The sequence below is a fragment of the Panthera tigris genome, chromosome B2, assembly GCF_018350195.1.
Source record: "Panthera tigris isolate Pti1 chromosome B2, P.tigris_Pti1_mat1.1, whole genome shotgun sequence".
Taxonomy (NCBI): domain Eukaryota; kingdom Metazoa; phylum Chordata; class Mammalia; order Carnivora; family Felidae; genus Panthera; species Panthera tigris.
Window position 1 is genome coordinate 131883346 of NC_056664.1, and position 14326 is coordinate 131897671.

The following is a 14326-nucleotide window of genomic DNA, read 5'->3' on the forward strand; positions in this document are numbered from 1 at the left end:
AGAAAGGTAAGCACTGGGGTTAGAGTGGTAAAGATAAGGTATTAGTTAGCTTTCAAGAGCTAAGGTATAATTCTGCTTACCAAATATATAGTTAATTGTTTTCTCTGAAATAGAATGGCATATCTCCATTTGAAAAAAGTTGGAGAAATCGATAAGGTTAGTAATGTACAATTACATATGGGATAAGTTAGAGCTTAAATTTCAATTGTAAAAATATATTTAGTAGTGAATAATACAATTGGTAGTACTAATTATATAGAAAGATTATCAGAATAGCATAACAGTTAAATTTCAAACTTCTTTAGACAGCGTTTATTACCGTATCTGGCCATGGGCTCCTCCTATAGCATTTCTCGTTGTTAAGTCCTAGGACTGGTGATCAACTGAGCAATAGATTTCGTGGTATTTAAATATGTATTTGGGAGTCACTTTTTGGTCTAGATAGGGCCTGGGAATGCAGAGGTAAATTATACACTATGTGTCCTGAAGGAGCTTAGGTAAACATAATGACAATTCCGTGTGGTAAGTGCTGAAGGGAAGTAGGCGCAGGATGCTTAGGAACACAGGAAAGGCACCCAGCTCAATCAGGGTGAGTGGGTCAGGGAAGGTTTTTCGGAGGAGATAATGATGCAAAATTATAAAATGTCCAGACACCTTTCTCTTGTGGAGGTCTCCAAAAATGATGGTCTTGAAGAGCACCCAACATCATTGAAAGAAATTCTACTCAAATTTAAAAATTTTTAGAGTCAACAGAAAGTTAGGGAAGTATATCTCAGGCAATAAACAAGTGCAAATGCTATTGTAATAATTTCAGCTATAGGTTATTAGGGCAGAACAAAAGTAATTAGGGGAAGAAATGGAGGAGACAAGTTCTTGAGATCCTAATAGAGAAAACAGGATGTGTTGTACGAGATTTGGAGTCATGTCCTCTATTACCATGGATTGCTTTACTCTGCTGTGGCCCCACTGGCCATTTGGTTCCTCAGGTATACCAACCTCATTCCTGACCTGGGGTCTTTGCCATGGTCATTCCTACTGCCTGGAATGTACATCCTTTCCCCCAACCCCAGGCTCTTTGAGTGGCTGGCTCTTCACTGTTCTGGCCCCGCTCATCTGTCATTACTTAGGGATCTTTTCTGACCACTCTTAAAGTAACTGCCCTGTCCCCTTCCTCACAGCCAGCCCACCATTTCACTTCGTTTTCTTTTCTTTGGAACATTGTTGCAGTGTGCTTGTTCATGTAGACTGGATGTGAGAGCCCAGGAATACAGGTGCTCAAAGAAAATGGGGAATGTTATAGAACTGAGATGAGCAAACTAGTTATACAAATGGAGTTTTAGATAGAAATACCTCCTTAAATAAAGAATGGTTCATATGGAAACCAACTTGAGCCAAACCCTTTGTCAAGGCCAGCCTGGGGGAGGTTAATCAGAAGGATAAAGGAGTTAGAAGTGTCTAGGCTCTTAAAATTTTCAATCAAAATTATAAAATGTCCAGACACCTTTCAAATGTGCATGTCTTCAAAAATGGTCTTGAAGAGAACCCAACATCATTGAAAGAAATTCTACTTAAATTCAAATCTTAAAGTTATGAGATAAAAGTTATATTATCTCCAAGCCTTATTATAACATCAAAAAAGCTAACCTTTTGTTTAAAAACAACAGTATTCTCCACCTCCATAATTCTTATTTTACCTAGAAATAATATAGATTTGTAGAAGTTTTTATGTAATTCCAAATGCCAACAAGACTCTGTATTTATATAATTTTCACTATCTGGTGTTAAAATATTTAACCTTGTTTTATTATTGTATTTATGACTACTTTCTTATAAAACATTCATCTCATTAATATTTATTCTTCAAAGTTTGGTTCATTATAATGGAAAAAAATATAACCTGCAAACTTAGATGATTTTTTTAAACAGCACATAAAATAAAAAAAGGAAAAATACATCTTTAAATATATATATATATATATATATGTATATATGCGCATTTATTGTTAGACTTGGGAAACTTTTATTATTATGAAAAAGAATATTACCTTGGTATGTCTTTGAAACTATTTCTTACTCATATTTTTTTTGTTCATATGTTTTTATTCTTATTTTTTTGATTGTATATTTTTTCTCCTAAGTTTAGAAAAGAAGTACAGACAACTGACAAGGCCATTGAATACACACTTAGTTGTCTTTGAGGATAAACCTACCTAGTTGCCATGGTGTTATTTAATGCCATATTAACAGTTTATCTAATAAACTGGTGATTTACCTGGTCATTAATGGAAACCTAGCCAGGTTTCCATGGAAATTTTATTCTGTAATGTAGCTGAGCATCTCCCTTTTCCTGGTTCTTATGTTATTAATACTGTTTTTTTTTAATATTTTTATATTTAGTTATATTTAGTATATTTACTAAATTACTATATTACTATATACTATATTACTATATATTAGTATATTTAGTATATATTTAATATATATATTTATATATATTTAGTTATATTTTATATTTTTTATATTTAGTTACAGATTACACACTTGTGCTACTACTCTATTAGTGGAGTTTATTCTTGTTTTGATAAAAAATAAATATAATTTAGAAATTTTAATGTTTCTTTGCACATATCAAAAGAAGGAAAACTTTCACAATGGATGATAATGGCAATTTGATGATAATAGTAATAATAATAGATAACTGTTACTAGTAATAATAATACATAACTGTTACCAAAGGTGTACTGTGTTACAGACATTGGCCCCAGTGCTTTGTGTATATTAATTCAGTAATTGAGGGTAGATACTTACCACTCAGACTCCATCTTATAGATGCAAAAGCTAGGCACAAAGAGGTTAAGAAGCTTGTCCAACATCACACAGAAAGTAAAGCCAGAGCTGAGATTTAATTTAAACTCAGGTAGTTTAGTTCCAGAAGTAGCACTTTTTTTGTTTTAAGTAATAAAATATTGCTTAATCTTATTGTCTCATTATTCACAGCCATATAACAACAAACAAGCTTCAAGTTGAATACAAGAACTAGCACTTTTAACCACTACATGTTATTATATACTGTTTATACCAGATGTAAAGAGGAGGAAGATAGATCTACTGACCTTAGAGGAAACATTCAGAAACTACCTAAAAATCATACACGAAAAGATTCAAGAAAATCTTGTATCAAATTTTTGATATCATCTGTTAATGTAAATAACTTCCCCACCTATAAATGGTGAGACATGTGGCAGATCAAGAGCTAATCCCTTAGAATGCAAGGAACTCTTAGTAAACAATTAGAAGAGGATTACTAATCCAATGAAAACATGGACAAAAAACATGAATAAGCAAGACAAAGATAAATACACACAGGTCAAAACATACAGAAAGATGTTTTGTGTTTTGCATATTTAGGAGTTTTAAAAAGTGGGTCTAGATAAATCATGAAGTAATGACTGATAGGGAGACAGAGTTGTAGAGCTGATTAGAAGTGGCAGGCTGACAGCTGGTGATGTACACGGGCACTGTGGTTTGAGAGCATACCAGCCAAAATTCCAGAAGTGAGCCCTACAGAAAATGATTTTGAGTGACTGTTTTCTCAAGGGTGACTTATAGCTAGTATATTCCTGATACATCAATGAGAAGTTAATTCATTACATACAGTGGATGCCATGGGTCATTAACATTCTTTTTTAGACCTTCTGTTGAGAAGGCCTGGTTATCAGGATTGAAAATAAAAGCAGTGCATTCAAGACACTTAACCAATAGAAACCCAGAGAGAATTTTTTGACAATTATATAAAGAAGGTAAAGGAAAAATTTTTAGGGATCAAGGGGAGGTATGAGAGCGTCATATATGGTCGATGTTCATTCTTACTGTAGGTTAATTTTCATGAATTCACCTGGGTCTTACCTAATGCAATTAAAAAACCCACCTGTGATTATTCAATTAAATCACACATAAAAATGTTAGAATTTAAGATTTCATTATGTCACTGAGTAAAAAATGTATAACACAGCAAGAAAGTAGTCTTCATTATGGTATTTATAATCCCACCTATGTATTTTACTTCCAGGGAACCTTTTATTATTTTATCAGGAGGTTTGTCCTATGATACTGTAGGAAGAAGACCCTGCTTAACAGTTATGCATGGGAAAAGTACTGCTGTGCTGGAAATGGACTATTCAATTGTGGATTTTCTAACGCTATGTGAAACACCATACCCAAATGGTAATAAGCTTTGCATCTTTAAAACGTATTCTCTGTGGATATCTGCTATTCAGAACAGAGACCTGTTTGTTTTCTAAATAGTTTCCTTATCCTAGTATGCTGTCACTCTTCTGGGGGAGAGATTCTGTCTTCATAACTTTGTAAGTTTTATTTCAGAAGTTAATTTTGTTTAATAAGCTTTATCTGTTTAATATGACATAGTAGTAGTTAGTGCTACTGAAGGATAAACAGAACTGCCCACATTAAGCAACATTTTAAAACTCTATAAAACACTAGTATATTAATTAATCAAGGTTCTCCAGAGAAACAGAACTGATAGCACATAAGGAGAGGAAAGAGAAATAAGGAATTTATTTTAAGAAATTGGTTCACACAATTGAGGGTGATGAATCAAATTGATCAAGCACCATGGCAGGCTGAAAATTTGGGAGTTGATGTTGCTGTCTTGAGGCAGAATTGCTTCCTTTTTAGAAAGCCTGTCTTCTCTCTTCAGGCCTTCAACTGATTGGATGAATCCCACCCACATTTTACCTGATAATCTCCTTTACTGGGAGTCTACTGATTTAAACGTTTATCACATCTAAAAAATACCTTCCCAGCAACATCTAAATTGGTGTTTAACCAAACAGGTGGGCACCAAATCAGAGACTAGTGACACATAAAATTAACCATAACAGCTAGCGTGTATCCTTTCAAGAGGAATTTAAATCTGGATCTTTTTTGTTTCATTTGAAGCTAATTGAAATGTAAAGCTATAACACATTTTATAATTAACAAGTGCATACAAAATATCTAAGGAAGAGATTATAATATTGTAGTGATACTCTACTGAGTTCCTATGAGAGACAAGAATAAGAATTGTTCTTATGGATATTCAGATTTAAATTTTGCGTTTGTTGCCCATGTCCTGCCTTGGATTTTGCAATACCATAGAAGTTACTGTGAACTTCTTGTTTTATTCGTCTTTACAAAATTGAAGTAATTTTGTATGAGTTATATAGATTTATCTCATTTAAAACCAAGTAGTCTTAAATTACATGAAGTGCAAGATCAGATTGTTACATACTTGAGAGAATGGAACAAAAATTTTTTAAAAAGCAAATGTGTATTATCTAATTTGCTGTCTTATTCCATATTTAAAACTGTTATTTATGCATTGTTTTCCTATTCCAGATTTTCAGGAACCATATGCTGTGGTGGTTCTTCTGGAAAAGGATTTAGTACTTATAGACCTTGCACAAAATGGGTAAGAATAAAATTTGGTGAGAGATTATTTTAGTATATGGTAGAAAAGACTCTTTTTAGCATTAGGGTTGGCTATTTCTTTTTGTTGTTTTTTTTTTGAAAACTCTATATTTATATCCATAATGTTGGCCTCTTTTAGAGTTTCAGACACACATTTCTAATTACCTGCCAGATTTCGCTAGTATGTTGCTCGCACAGAATTTCTATTTTTGAAGTCAGAATTTCTTGAATTTCTGAAATTTCATATAATTCACCTAATACTTGGACACTCTGGGGGCACACAAAATAAATAAGTGCAGAATTCATCCCATCACAGTTTACCTCCAGATAAGCTCTGTGGCCTCCCCACCCACATGCACTCTCTGTGGCACTGTCATGAATACCGTTGTCAGAGTAATTTTACATGTAGCACCCAGCTTGTCACTCTCCTCTTTTAAGGGTCCCATACTCTACTGACTGAGCCAACTGGTGCCCTGTTATTCTCCTCTTTAAACCACTATGATCTCTACTGTTTTATTATTTGAAAGCACCTTCTCAGCCTGCTTCTCCACACAGTAGAATTTAGGATACCTTTCTGACTTGATTTCTCACTGTCTTCCTACAGGTGGCTTATTCCCTAGAAAAACTGAACTGTGTATTAAACAAACATCATACTTCAATGTCTTTTCTTATATAGTTTCCAATGGCTGCAAACTCACTTGCTTCACTGCCATCAAAACTCCATATAACTTTCAAAGTCAGTCCTCTTTTCTTCATTCAACTTCCTCTTCTAGGGGCCCCTGGGTGGCTCAGTCGGTTGCGTGTCTGACTTCGGCTCAGGTCCTGATCTCGTGGTTTGTGGGTTTGAGCCCATGTGGGCTCTGTGCTGACAGCTCAGAACCTGGAGCCTGCTTCGGATTCTGTGTCTCCCTCTTTCTCTGCCCCTCTCCTGCTTGTGCTCTTGCTCTCTCTCTCTCTCTCTCAAAATTAAATAAACATTTAAAATTTTTCTCCTCTCTCTTAACCAGATATATCATACCTGGTGTATAAATTGCCACCATAGCTCCTTTGCAACTTTTTGTGGTATTTGCCATATTCTCCTTTTTCCAACATAGATGATAAATTCTTTGAATGCAAGAATATTACATTATTTATTTGTATCTCTTGAAATAATCATGAAAATTTAATTGTGTTTACCCATTTAGGATCTCAGTGTTTCTCAATTATGGGCAATTTGTCCCCCCCCCCCCCAGAAGATACTTGATTGTATCTGTGTAAACATCTTTTCTAGATGATACTGGCATCTAGTGATGGACAGGGTTGCTGCTAAACATCCACAATGAACAGGACAGTCCCTTATAATAAAGAATTATCTGATCCAAAATGTGAATAGTACCTGGATTGGGAAACCCAGAAGTATAAGTCAACAGTATTATTTACCTTATTTTAAGGTACTACTAGATTCGTATCAACTTAATATGTACTACCTGTAATAATCATTTTTTTTTCCTTTTTGAAAATTACAAGACTATAGTGGAAAGGAATTTGAAAACAGTATTTCTAAAGGGCAGTCTTGGAATAACTTATTCTTAATATGATTTTATTTTTGGGGGCGCCTGGGGTGGCTCAGTCCATTAGGCTCCCAACTTTGGCTTAGGTCATGATCTCATGGTCTATGGGCTTGAGCTGTCAGCACAAAGCCTGGAGCCTGCTTCCGATTCTGTGTCTCCCTCTTTCTCTCTGCCCCTCCCTCGCTTACGCTCTGTCTCTGTCTCTGTCTCTCTCTCAAAAATAAATAACATTAAAAAAATTTGTTTTAAATATGACTTTTTTTTCATTAGCTAAGTTTTCAAATAGTGGGACTTTTTGCCTGTGGTCTATACTGATACGTATTTAAGTTAAAGAAAATATTGTCCAAATAACCTGTGACTAGGCATTTTATTTAGCAAACGTATCAGTTAAACGTATGGTAATAGTAGAGTCATTGTGCGTAAGGATTATAAAGTATGTTTATAAAGAGAAAAAAGTTACCTGCCATTTTTTTTAATTCATGTTTTTGTTTGAATTTTTCTTCTGTGTTTTTATGTGTGTTCGAGGAAGGAGTGATGACAGTTCGCTTCATTTTGAAATCTAGAAAGGGCTTTTCTGAATTTATTCTTTTCTAATTTTTAAATTATTGTCAGTGGTAGACTGATGAATACATACAATTTTTGCAGATGAGCCACTCTAAACTTCTGAGACTTTTTAGGGCCAGTTGCTGGTTTTCTAGATATTTTTAAGTAACCATTCAAAAGGAATTCAAACCAGAAAAGAAATATCATTGTACATTTAGTTAGGATTTTACTTTAAGATTTTTGAAAGCATTTTTTGCTTTATTTAATGAAATAATTTCCTATCTAGGAAACCTTTAAGGTAGACTTTTATTTAGATTATCACTAAAACAAGAGAACATCTCTAGATTAAATATTGCACTAGGCATTACACTGACGGAGAAGAGAACTGAAAATTTGTGTTATTTGACATAAAAATGAGGAATCTGCTGATTGAGAACTTTACAGTTAAGAGCATAGTTTAAATTTGGCTTCTCCTTGCCGGCTGGCATGCCTTTGGCACATTACTCTAAGTTTTCGTTCCTCCATAAAATTTCTACATCGTAAGTGTGGTGTGAGAAGTAAAGAAGATAAATGTCTATATAAAGCACTTAGTCCAGTGTGTGCACATGGTATGTATTTCCAGCTGCAGCTTTTCTCTTTACTAGTCTAACTGAGCAACTTGCATTATAGAAGATGTCATTTTTTACATATTTGCATAAATTAAATCTATTAAATCTCTGTGACAGGATGTATGTAATTTCCAAAAATATGGAGAAGAGCACTGTATTCCAAAATTTTAAATATAAATTTAGATAATATGTTATATGGGCCTTCAGAGAATGTTATCTTTAATCAAATTTTAAATATTGTTTTTGTTCCAAAGATGTAAATAATTTGTAAAAGTTTTCATTGTGTTAATTTTATTAAATACAGAAATATTTTTCTTTTCCTATTGTTAAAGATATCCTATATTTGAAAATCCCTACCCTTTGAGTATACACGAATCCCCTGTCACATGTTGCGAATATTTTGCTGATTGTCCTGTGGACCTCATTCCTGCACTTTATTCTGTTGGAGCTAGACAGAAACGTCAAGGTTACAGCAAAAAGGTATTGAACATGAGTTTTAGTATTTAATGTTGCATTTCAGTATTTTATATTTATCACCTTGGAATATTTGATAACATGTATACCTTTTCTAGAGAAAATATATAGAAAATCCTTTTTTGGAGCAAAATACGTTGTTTACTGTTATCATAGAAATATATATATGAAGATGCTTGAAAGTTGCTTTATACTATAATCTTTTCTTATAGGAATGGCCCATTAATGGAGGTAATTGGGGCTTAGGTGTTCAAAGTTACCCAGAAATAATTATTACAGGGTAAGTAAAAGCCTGTTTTCACCACTAAACCAATAATGGCTAAATACAAAGACTACATGGACGTTAATTAATTGGGCAGGTAGTGCTTTCCTTTATGCTGTAGCGTATTAAAAAATGTTATTGTCTGGAACCTGCCAACTTACCCTGAATTTTTTACCTTTCCTCGTTTGGTGGCTAACTTTTCAAATAACAGTATACTTCATCGCTTCTCAGCCTTTTGGCTAAGATCATGTGCAAATAACAGTATACTTCAAAGAAAGAAAAAATGTAATATTTTTTCCTTTGTATCATCACAGTTTTAACTCCTTTCCTTTTCATAGGCATGCTGATGGATCAGTTAAGTTCTGGGATGCTTCTGCAAGTAAGTATTTTGAATATTATTTGTTATATGTTTGTTATATAATCATTGCTTTTATATAACCTGTTTTATAATAATTGCATAATCAACATTTAGTTTAAAATTTGGAAGCTATCGATTTAATAACTGATTTATCAAGTATATGAGTTTAGAATTCTTGATAGACGTAAGATATTTTTAAGGATACTGTCTAGTCAGTCAAGAAAAATTCTCAGCAGAAGTAATCAGATCCTTTCTTCAAAATTTCTTCAAACCTTCTCTTTTTAACTCAGAATTAGGAAAAGTGAGAATGTGTTTCAAATCAACAGAAATTTGTAGAATAATGCCTGATGTTCGGCTAACAGTAATTTGTATTTTCTTTGTGGAATATACATGTTGGTTACACAATAGCAAAAAAGGAAAGAATGCTTTGAATCATCAATGTTTGCAAAATATACATAGCAAGCAGTGAGACTCCAGTTAACTCAGGATATTTTGTGTTTCATCATATAGAAATACGAGATGTACTAGCACCGTTTGTAGTGAAAGTAGGTAGAAAATCATTTTAGAAAGCAAAAATGTTCTTTATTTTCATTATATTTATACTTTTTTCTTTTCACAAAATATTTTTGTCATTGATTTTTTTTCAGGTTATCTAAATTCATCATCATGATGAGTTTTTTGTTTTTGTTTTTAATGAATACAGGTACACCTTTCTTTTTGGTCAGTAGGTCCAATGAATGCATTATCTAAAAGAATAATAGAGAAATGTAGACCTGGGAATAAAAATATGGTTCGAATAAATATTGGCTATTTTCCTTAGATAATATGAGTGATTAAATATTACTTTATATTTGTTCTTTTTATATTAAAATGTTTAACATATACTATCTTTTTTTCTAGTAACTCTGCAAGTATTATATAAACTAAAGACATCTAAAGTATTTGAAAAGTCAAGAAATAAAGATGACAGACCAAACACAGATATTGTAGATGAAGATCCATATGCCATTCAGATCATCTCCTGGTGTCCGGAAAGTAGAATGCTGTGCATAGCTGGAGTTTCAGCTCATGTCATTATTTATAGATTCAGCAAACAAGAAGTGATTACAGAAGTCATTCCGGTAATAGTCTCTTAATTATTTTCAGTGTCAGATGTCTAACATTTAATTTTTTTTTAATTATTTAGGAGATTATTTGCAGTCGTTTTTTTCTAGAATTTTTAAAAACACTTAAGTGTTTACATTGCCATCTGTCTTTTGTGGAAAATAGTGTATTTTAATCTATATCTTTTTAGTGAGCATTTAAAGCCTTATGTATATTATGTGTTTCATTTAAGGAAAGTTAATATGAATATGAGCATACTCTAATTTGGTACTAACAGGCATGCTGTGAATTCTAAAATCATCGTGTGTTCTTGCACACACACACACACACACACACACACACACACAATCATTTTTGAAACGCTGAGTCAGAAACATTTTTTTTTTCTTTCCTAAATCTTTACCTTTAGAAATCGTGGCTAAATTTTTACCCTTACAACATGTTTCCACTGAAGTGTATGTGTGTATGAGTGTGAAGTGTAATAAAGTGAATAATTATTAGTAGTAGGTGAACTGTCTTTCTTTTATAACAGATGCTTGAAGTTCGATTGTTATATGAGATAAGTGATGTGGAATCCCCCGAGGGTGAACAGGCACCACCTCTGCCGACACCTGTGGGGGGCGCCACTCCTCAGCCCATTCCTCCTCAGTCTCATCCTTCTACCAGTAGCAGTTCATCTGACGGACTTCGTGATAATGTCCCTTGTTTAAAGTAAGTTATAAAAAAATGCAGATGTTTTGGAAACTACTTTTTCGTTTAAGTAAATTATAAACATTACTAGAATAATATTTTCCTGTGATAGAGAAAAATGACATAACATTTCTTTCTTTGTTTTGCTGTGGTTAATCCAATTTCTTTTTCTGTGGCAACAAGAGGAATATGATTGAATTCTGTGATTTTGTCTTTGAAGTGCTAAGATTTGATCTGTAAACAATACTGGTAGGACAGCATGGATCTTTCCTGTGTATGCAGCTCAATCCTCCAAATCCTTGGATGTTTTCTAGTTTGGATTCATAGGTAGATCAAAGGTATATTTTAAAAAAAAAATTTTTTTAATGCTTATTTATTTTTGAGAGAGAGAGAGAGACAGTATGAGTGGGGGAGGGGCAGAAAGTGAGGGAGACACAGAATCTGCAGTAGGCTCCAGGCTCTGGGCTGTCAGCACAGAGCCTGATGTGGGGCTTGAACTCAAGAACCGCGAGATCATGACCTGAGCCGAAGTCGGACGCTTAACCGACTGAGCCACCCAGGCACCCCTCAAATGTGTATTTAGAGTGCTTTCCACCACTCTGAAAATTCTGTTTTTTTGATATTTAGAGATTCAGTTTTCTTGTGATCATTTTCTTGTATTTCTGAATCTTGTGTAGCACAACAGTATCATTATTTAAATGCCTTTATTGTAGCATTCCAGATTTGAATACATTTTGCTTTTATATAGGAATAAATTAGATAAAACATTCTTTTCTTCTATCTAATTTATATTACTGAGTATTAACTTTTTCAAGGGTATGGGCCTTAAATATGGCAGAGAAATAAAACAATGAGGAAAGAGTTAAGACCACTGAAAAATTTTATGAAGACTATGATTAATTACATTTACAGAGAAGTCAGTTAGGGTAATGAGTGTCGTTGTGGAAAATGTAAACAAAAATCCAGTGTAAGAGTTGAGCCAAAGCCCAGATTAGTAGATTCAAGGTAGAGATGGCTGCTGAGAGATAATTTACGTCAGTTGAAAGAACCAGGTTTGTCCTGGTTTTGTTTTAGATCTGCCAGCGTCTCTTCGCTTCGTGAAGGAATTACTATGGAGAAGGCCTTGGTACCCAAAAATGCGCTCACCCCAAACATAGGGCAGATTCTTTTTATATCATCATCATTTAAAATGTATAGACTTTTTAAAAATTATACCTTATGTGTTTATATAAATTTTAGATTATGTGTTTTGTGTTAATATTCTCAAAAGGGATGATTTTGCTCCTCTGCACGCATTTGGCAATATCCGGAGTCGTTATTACTTGTCACAACAGTAGGAACAGGGTGCTGTTGCATCTAGTGCATGCAGGCCAGGGGTGATGCTCAAGTGCGCACAACAGTGCCCCCAACAAAGAACTTTCCAGCTCAGAAGGCTGCTGATGCCAGCAATGAGAAATGCTGATCTGATCGAAAACATACAGGCATCGAGGTTAAGCAACTGCATTTCTTAGAAAGGCCTCACGTTTTTTCTTTCTCATGTACATACATGCACACAATTCCTTTTTGCTGCGGTTCTGGCACATGTTTAACTAGAATGAGACTTGGAAATACAGAATTCTACATTCTTCCCTTTTACTTTTTCAGTACTATTTTGCTTTAAACTTAAACTTGTAAAATTTCTATTAATGCTCTTCTGATTTTAATGTGTATTTCTCCAGACTTTTATTAAATATAAGTCTTATAAGCCTGTATAGTGCAATTTGTCTTTGACGTTTATTTTGGTAACCTTTTTGGTGGCAGAGTTTTGAGATTTTTGTCTAAAATCGACATATTCACTAGTGCTTTTGGAGGCAATTTGAGTTATACCTCATTTTTTCTTTTTAATAGTTTTCTGGTAACTTCACGTTGTTTTTGTCCACAGTCCCAAAATTCGGTTTTTAAATGTCAGAGATCTAACTAAACTGATACTAAAATAACTAATACTGAGTTTCGTTTTGCTTTTTAAAGTTTATTTATTTTTGAGAAAGAGAGCATGAGAGAGAGAGAGTGTGTGAGTCCCAAGCAGGCTCCACACTGTCAGCACAGAGCCCCAGGCAGGGATTGAATTCACAACTGTGAGATCATGACCCAAGCTGAAACCAAGAGTTGGACCCTTAACCCACTGAGCTATCCTGAGCCTACTCAGGTGCCCCGAGTTTTTTGTTTGTCTTTTATACAAAATGTTTTTGTATGTACTTGTTCCTTTGAAGAATCATTTTAAAAGCTATTTGATTTATTCCCTTTACCAATAAAATTTTATGTTTTTAGTATTTTAATTGTACTTTTGCGGTTTATTTGTCAAAGCAGATAAACAATTGAAACTGCAAAGCCTCCAAACATTATTTTGACATTTAAAATACATTTGTACAAATTATGGAGCTTTTCACAAAGGTTCAACCCCTTGTCTTTAAAAAGTAAACCTTAATTTACATATATTAAAATCATTAAAATAACTTGCATGTAATCATTATAGACATAAAATGTTACACCCACCCATCCCCATTTTGCATTTTTTTCCCTCATTTTGAATTTTTTTTTAATGTTTGTTTATTTTTGAGAGAGAGACAGAGCACGAGTGGGGGAGGAGCAGAGAGAGAGGGAGACACAGAATCTGAAGCAGGCTCCAGGCTCTGAGCTGTCAGCACAGAGCCCAAAGTGGGGCTCAAACCCACGAACCGTGAGATCATGACCTGAGCTGAAGTTGGACGCTTAACCAACTGAGCCACCCAGGCACCCCTCATTTTGCATTTTTAAATCTAACCTATCCTGTCATTACTTGATCCAGTTTCCAATTTTTTACCAATTAGGGGTTTTGTAGCAGGCTTGCTTGGCTTATTTTTGCTTAATAACTTTTTTTTTTTGGTCTCTTGTAAGTAATTTAAGAATTCCATGAATTCTGTGTGTCTTTATCACTGAAGTTTTAAATGTGCCCATATACGCACTTGTAATATTATCCGTGAATGCTTCCTCTGCTCTTGAGGTTCTAATTTAATGTGCATATTAAATTTGCCGGCATGAGGTAATTAGGTTTGACTTCTTTGAAGCTTACCTAATTCATATAAGGAGAAAATAACACACTCAGAATCTTCTATTCAGAAAAATACTGTGTCTTCATTTCTATCTCGAGATGGACGGCTGCCACTGGTTAGGGGTTACGTCCCTGAGAAAAGCCAGAACTTGTGCCTCAGCCAGCACACAGTTCCGAGTGTATTGCCTTACAGACTTTGCA

At 34.0% G+C, this 14326-nt stretch overlaps 1 protein-coding gene across 6 annotated transcripts in view; it reads left to right on the forward strand.

Moving 5' to 3' along the window:
* STXBP5 (syntaxin binding protein 5) overlaps positions 1-14326 on the forward strand; it is a 167596-nt gene that overhangs the window by 87653 nt on the left and 65617 nt on the right. For all 6 annotated transcript variants that reach the window (XM_007086879.2, XM_042987284.1, XM_007086880.2 and 3 more), the window contains exons 10-16: positions 4070-4224; positions 5398-5470; positions 8503-8650; positions 8857-8924; positions 9245-9285; positions 10165-10385; positions 10901-11079. In XM_007086879.2, coding sequence (XP_007086941.2) covers positions 4070-4224; positions 5398-5470; positions 8503-8650; positions 8857-8924; positions 9245-9285; positions 10165-10385; positions 10901-11079 — 885 coding nt within the window. The remainder of the gene's footprint in view (positions 1-4069; positions 4225-5397; positions 5471-8502; positions 8651-8856; positions 8925-9244; positions 9286-10164; positions 10386-10900; positions 11080-14326) is intronic.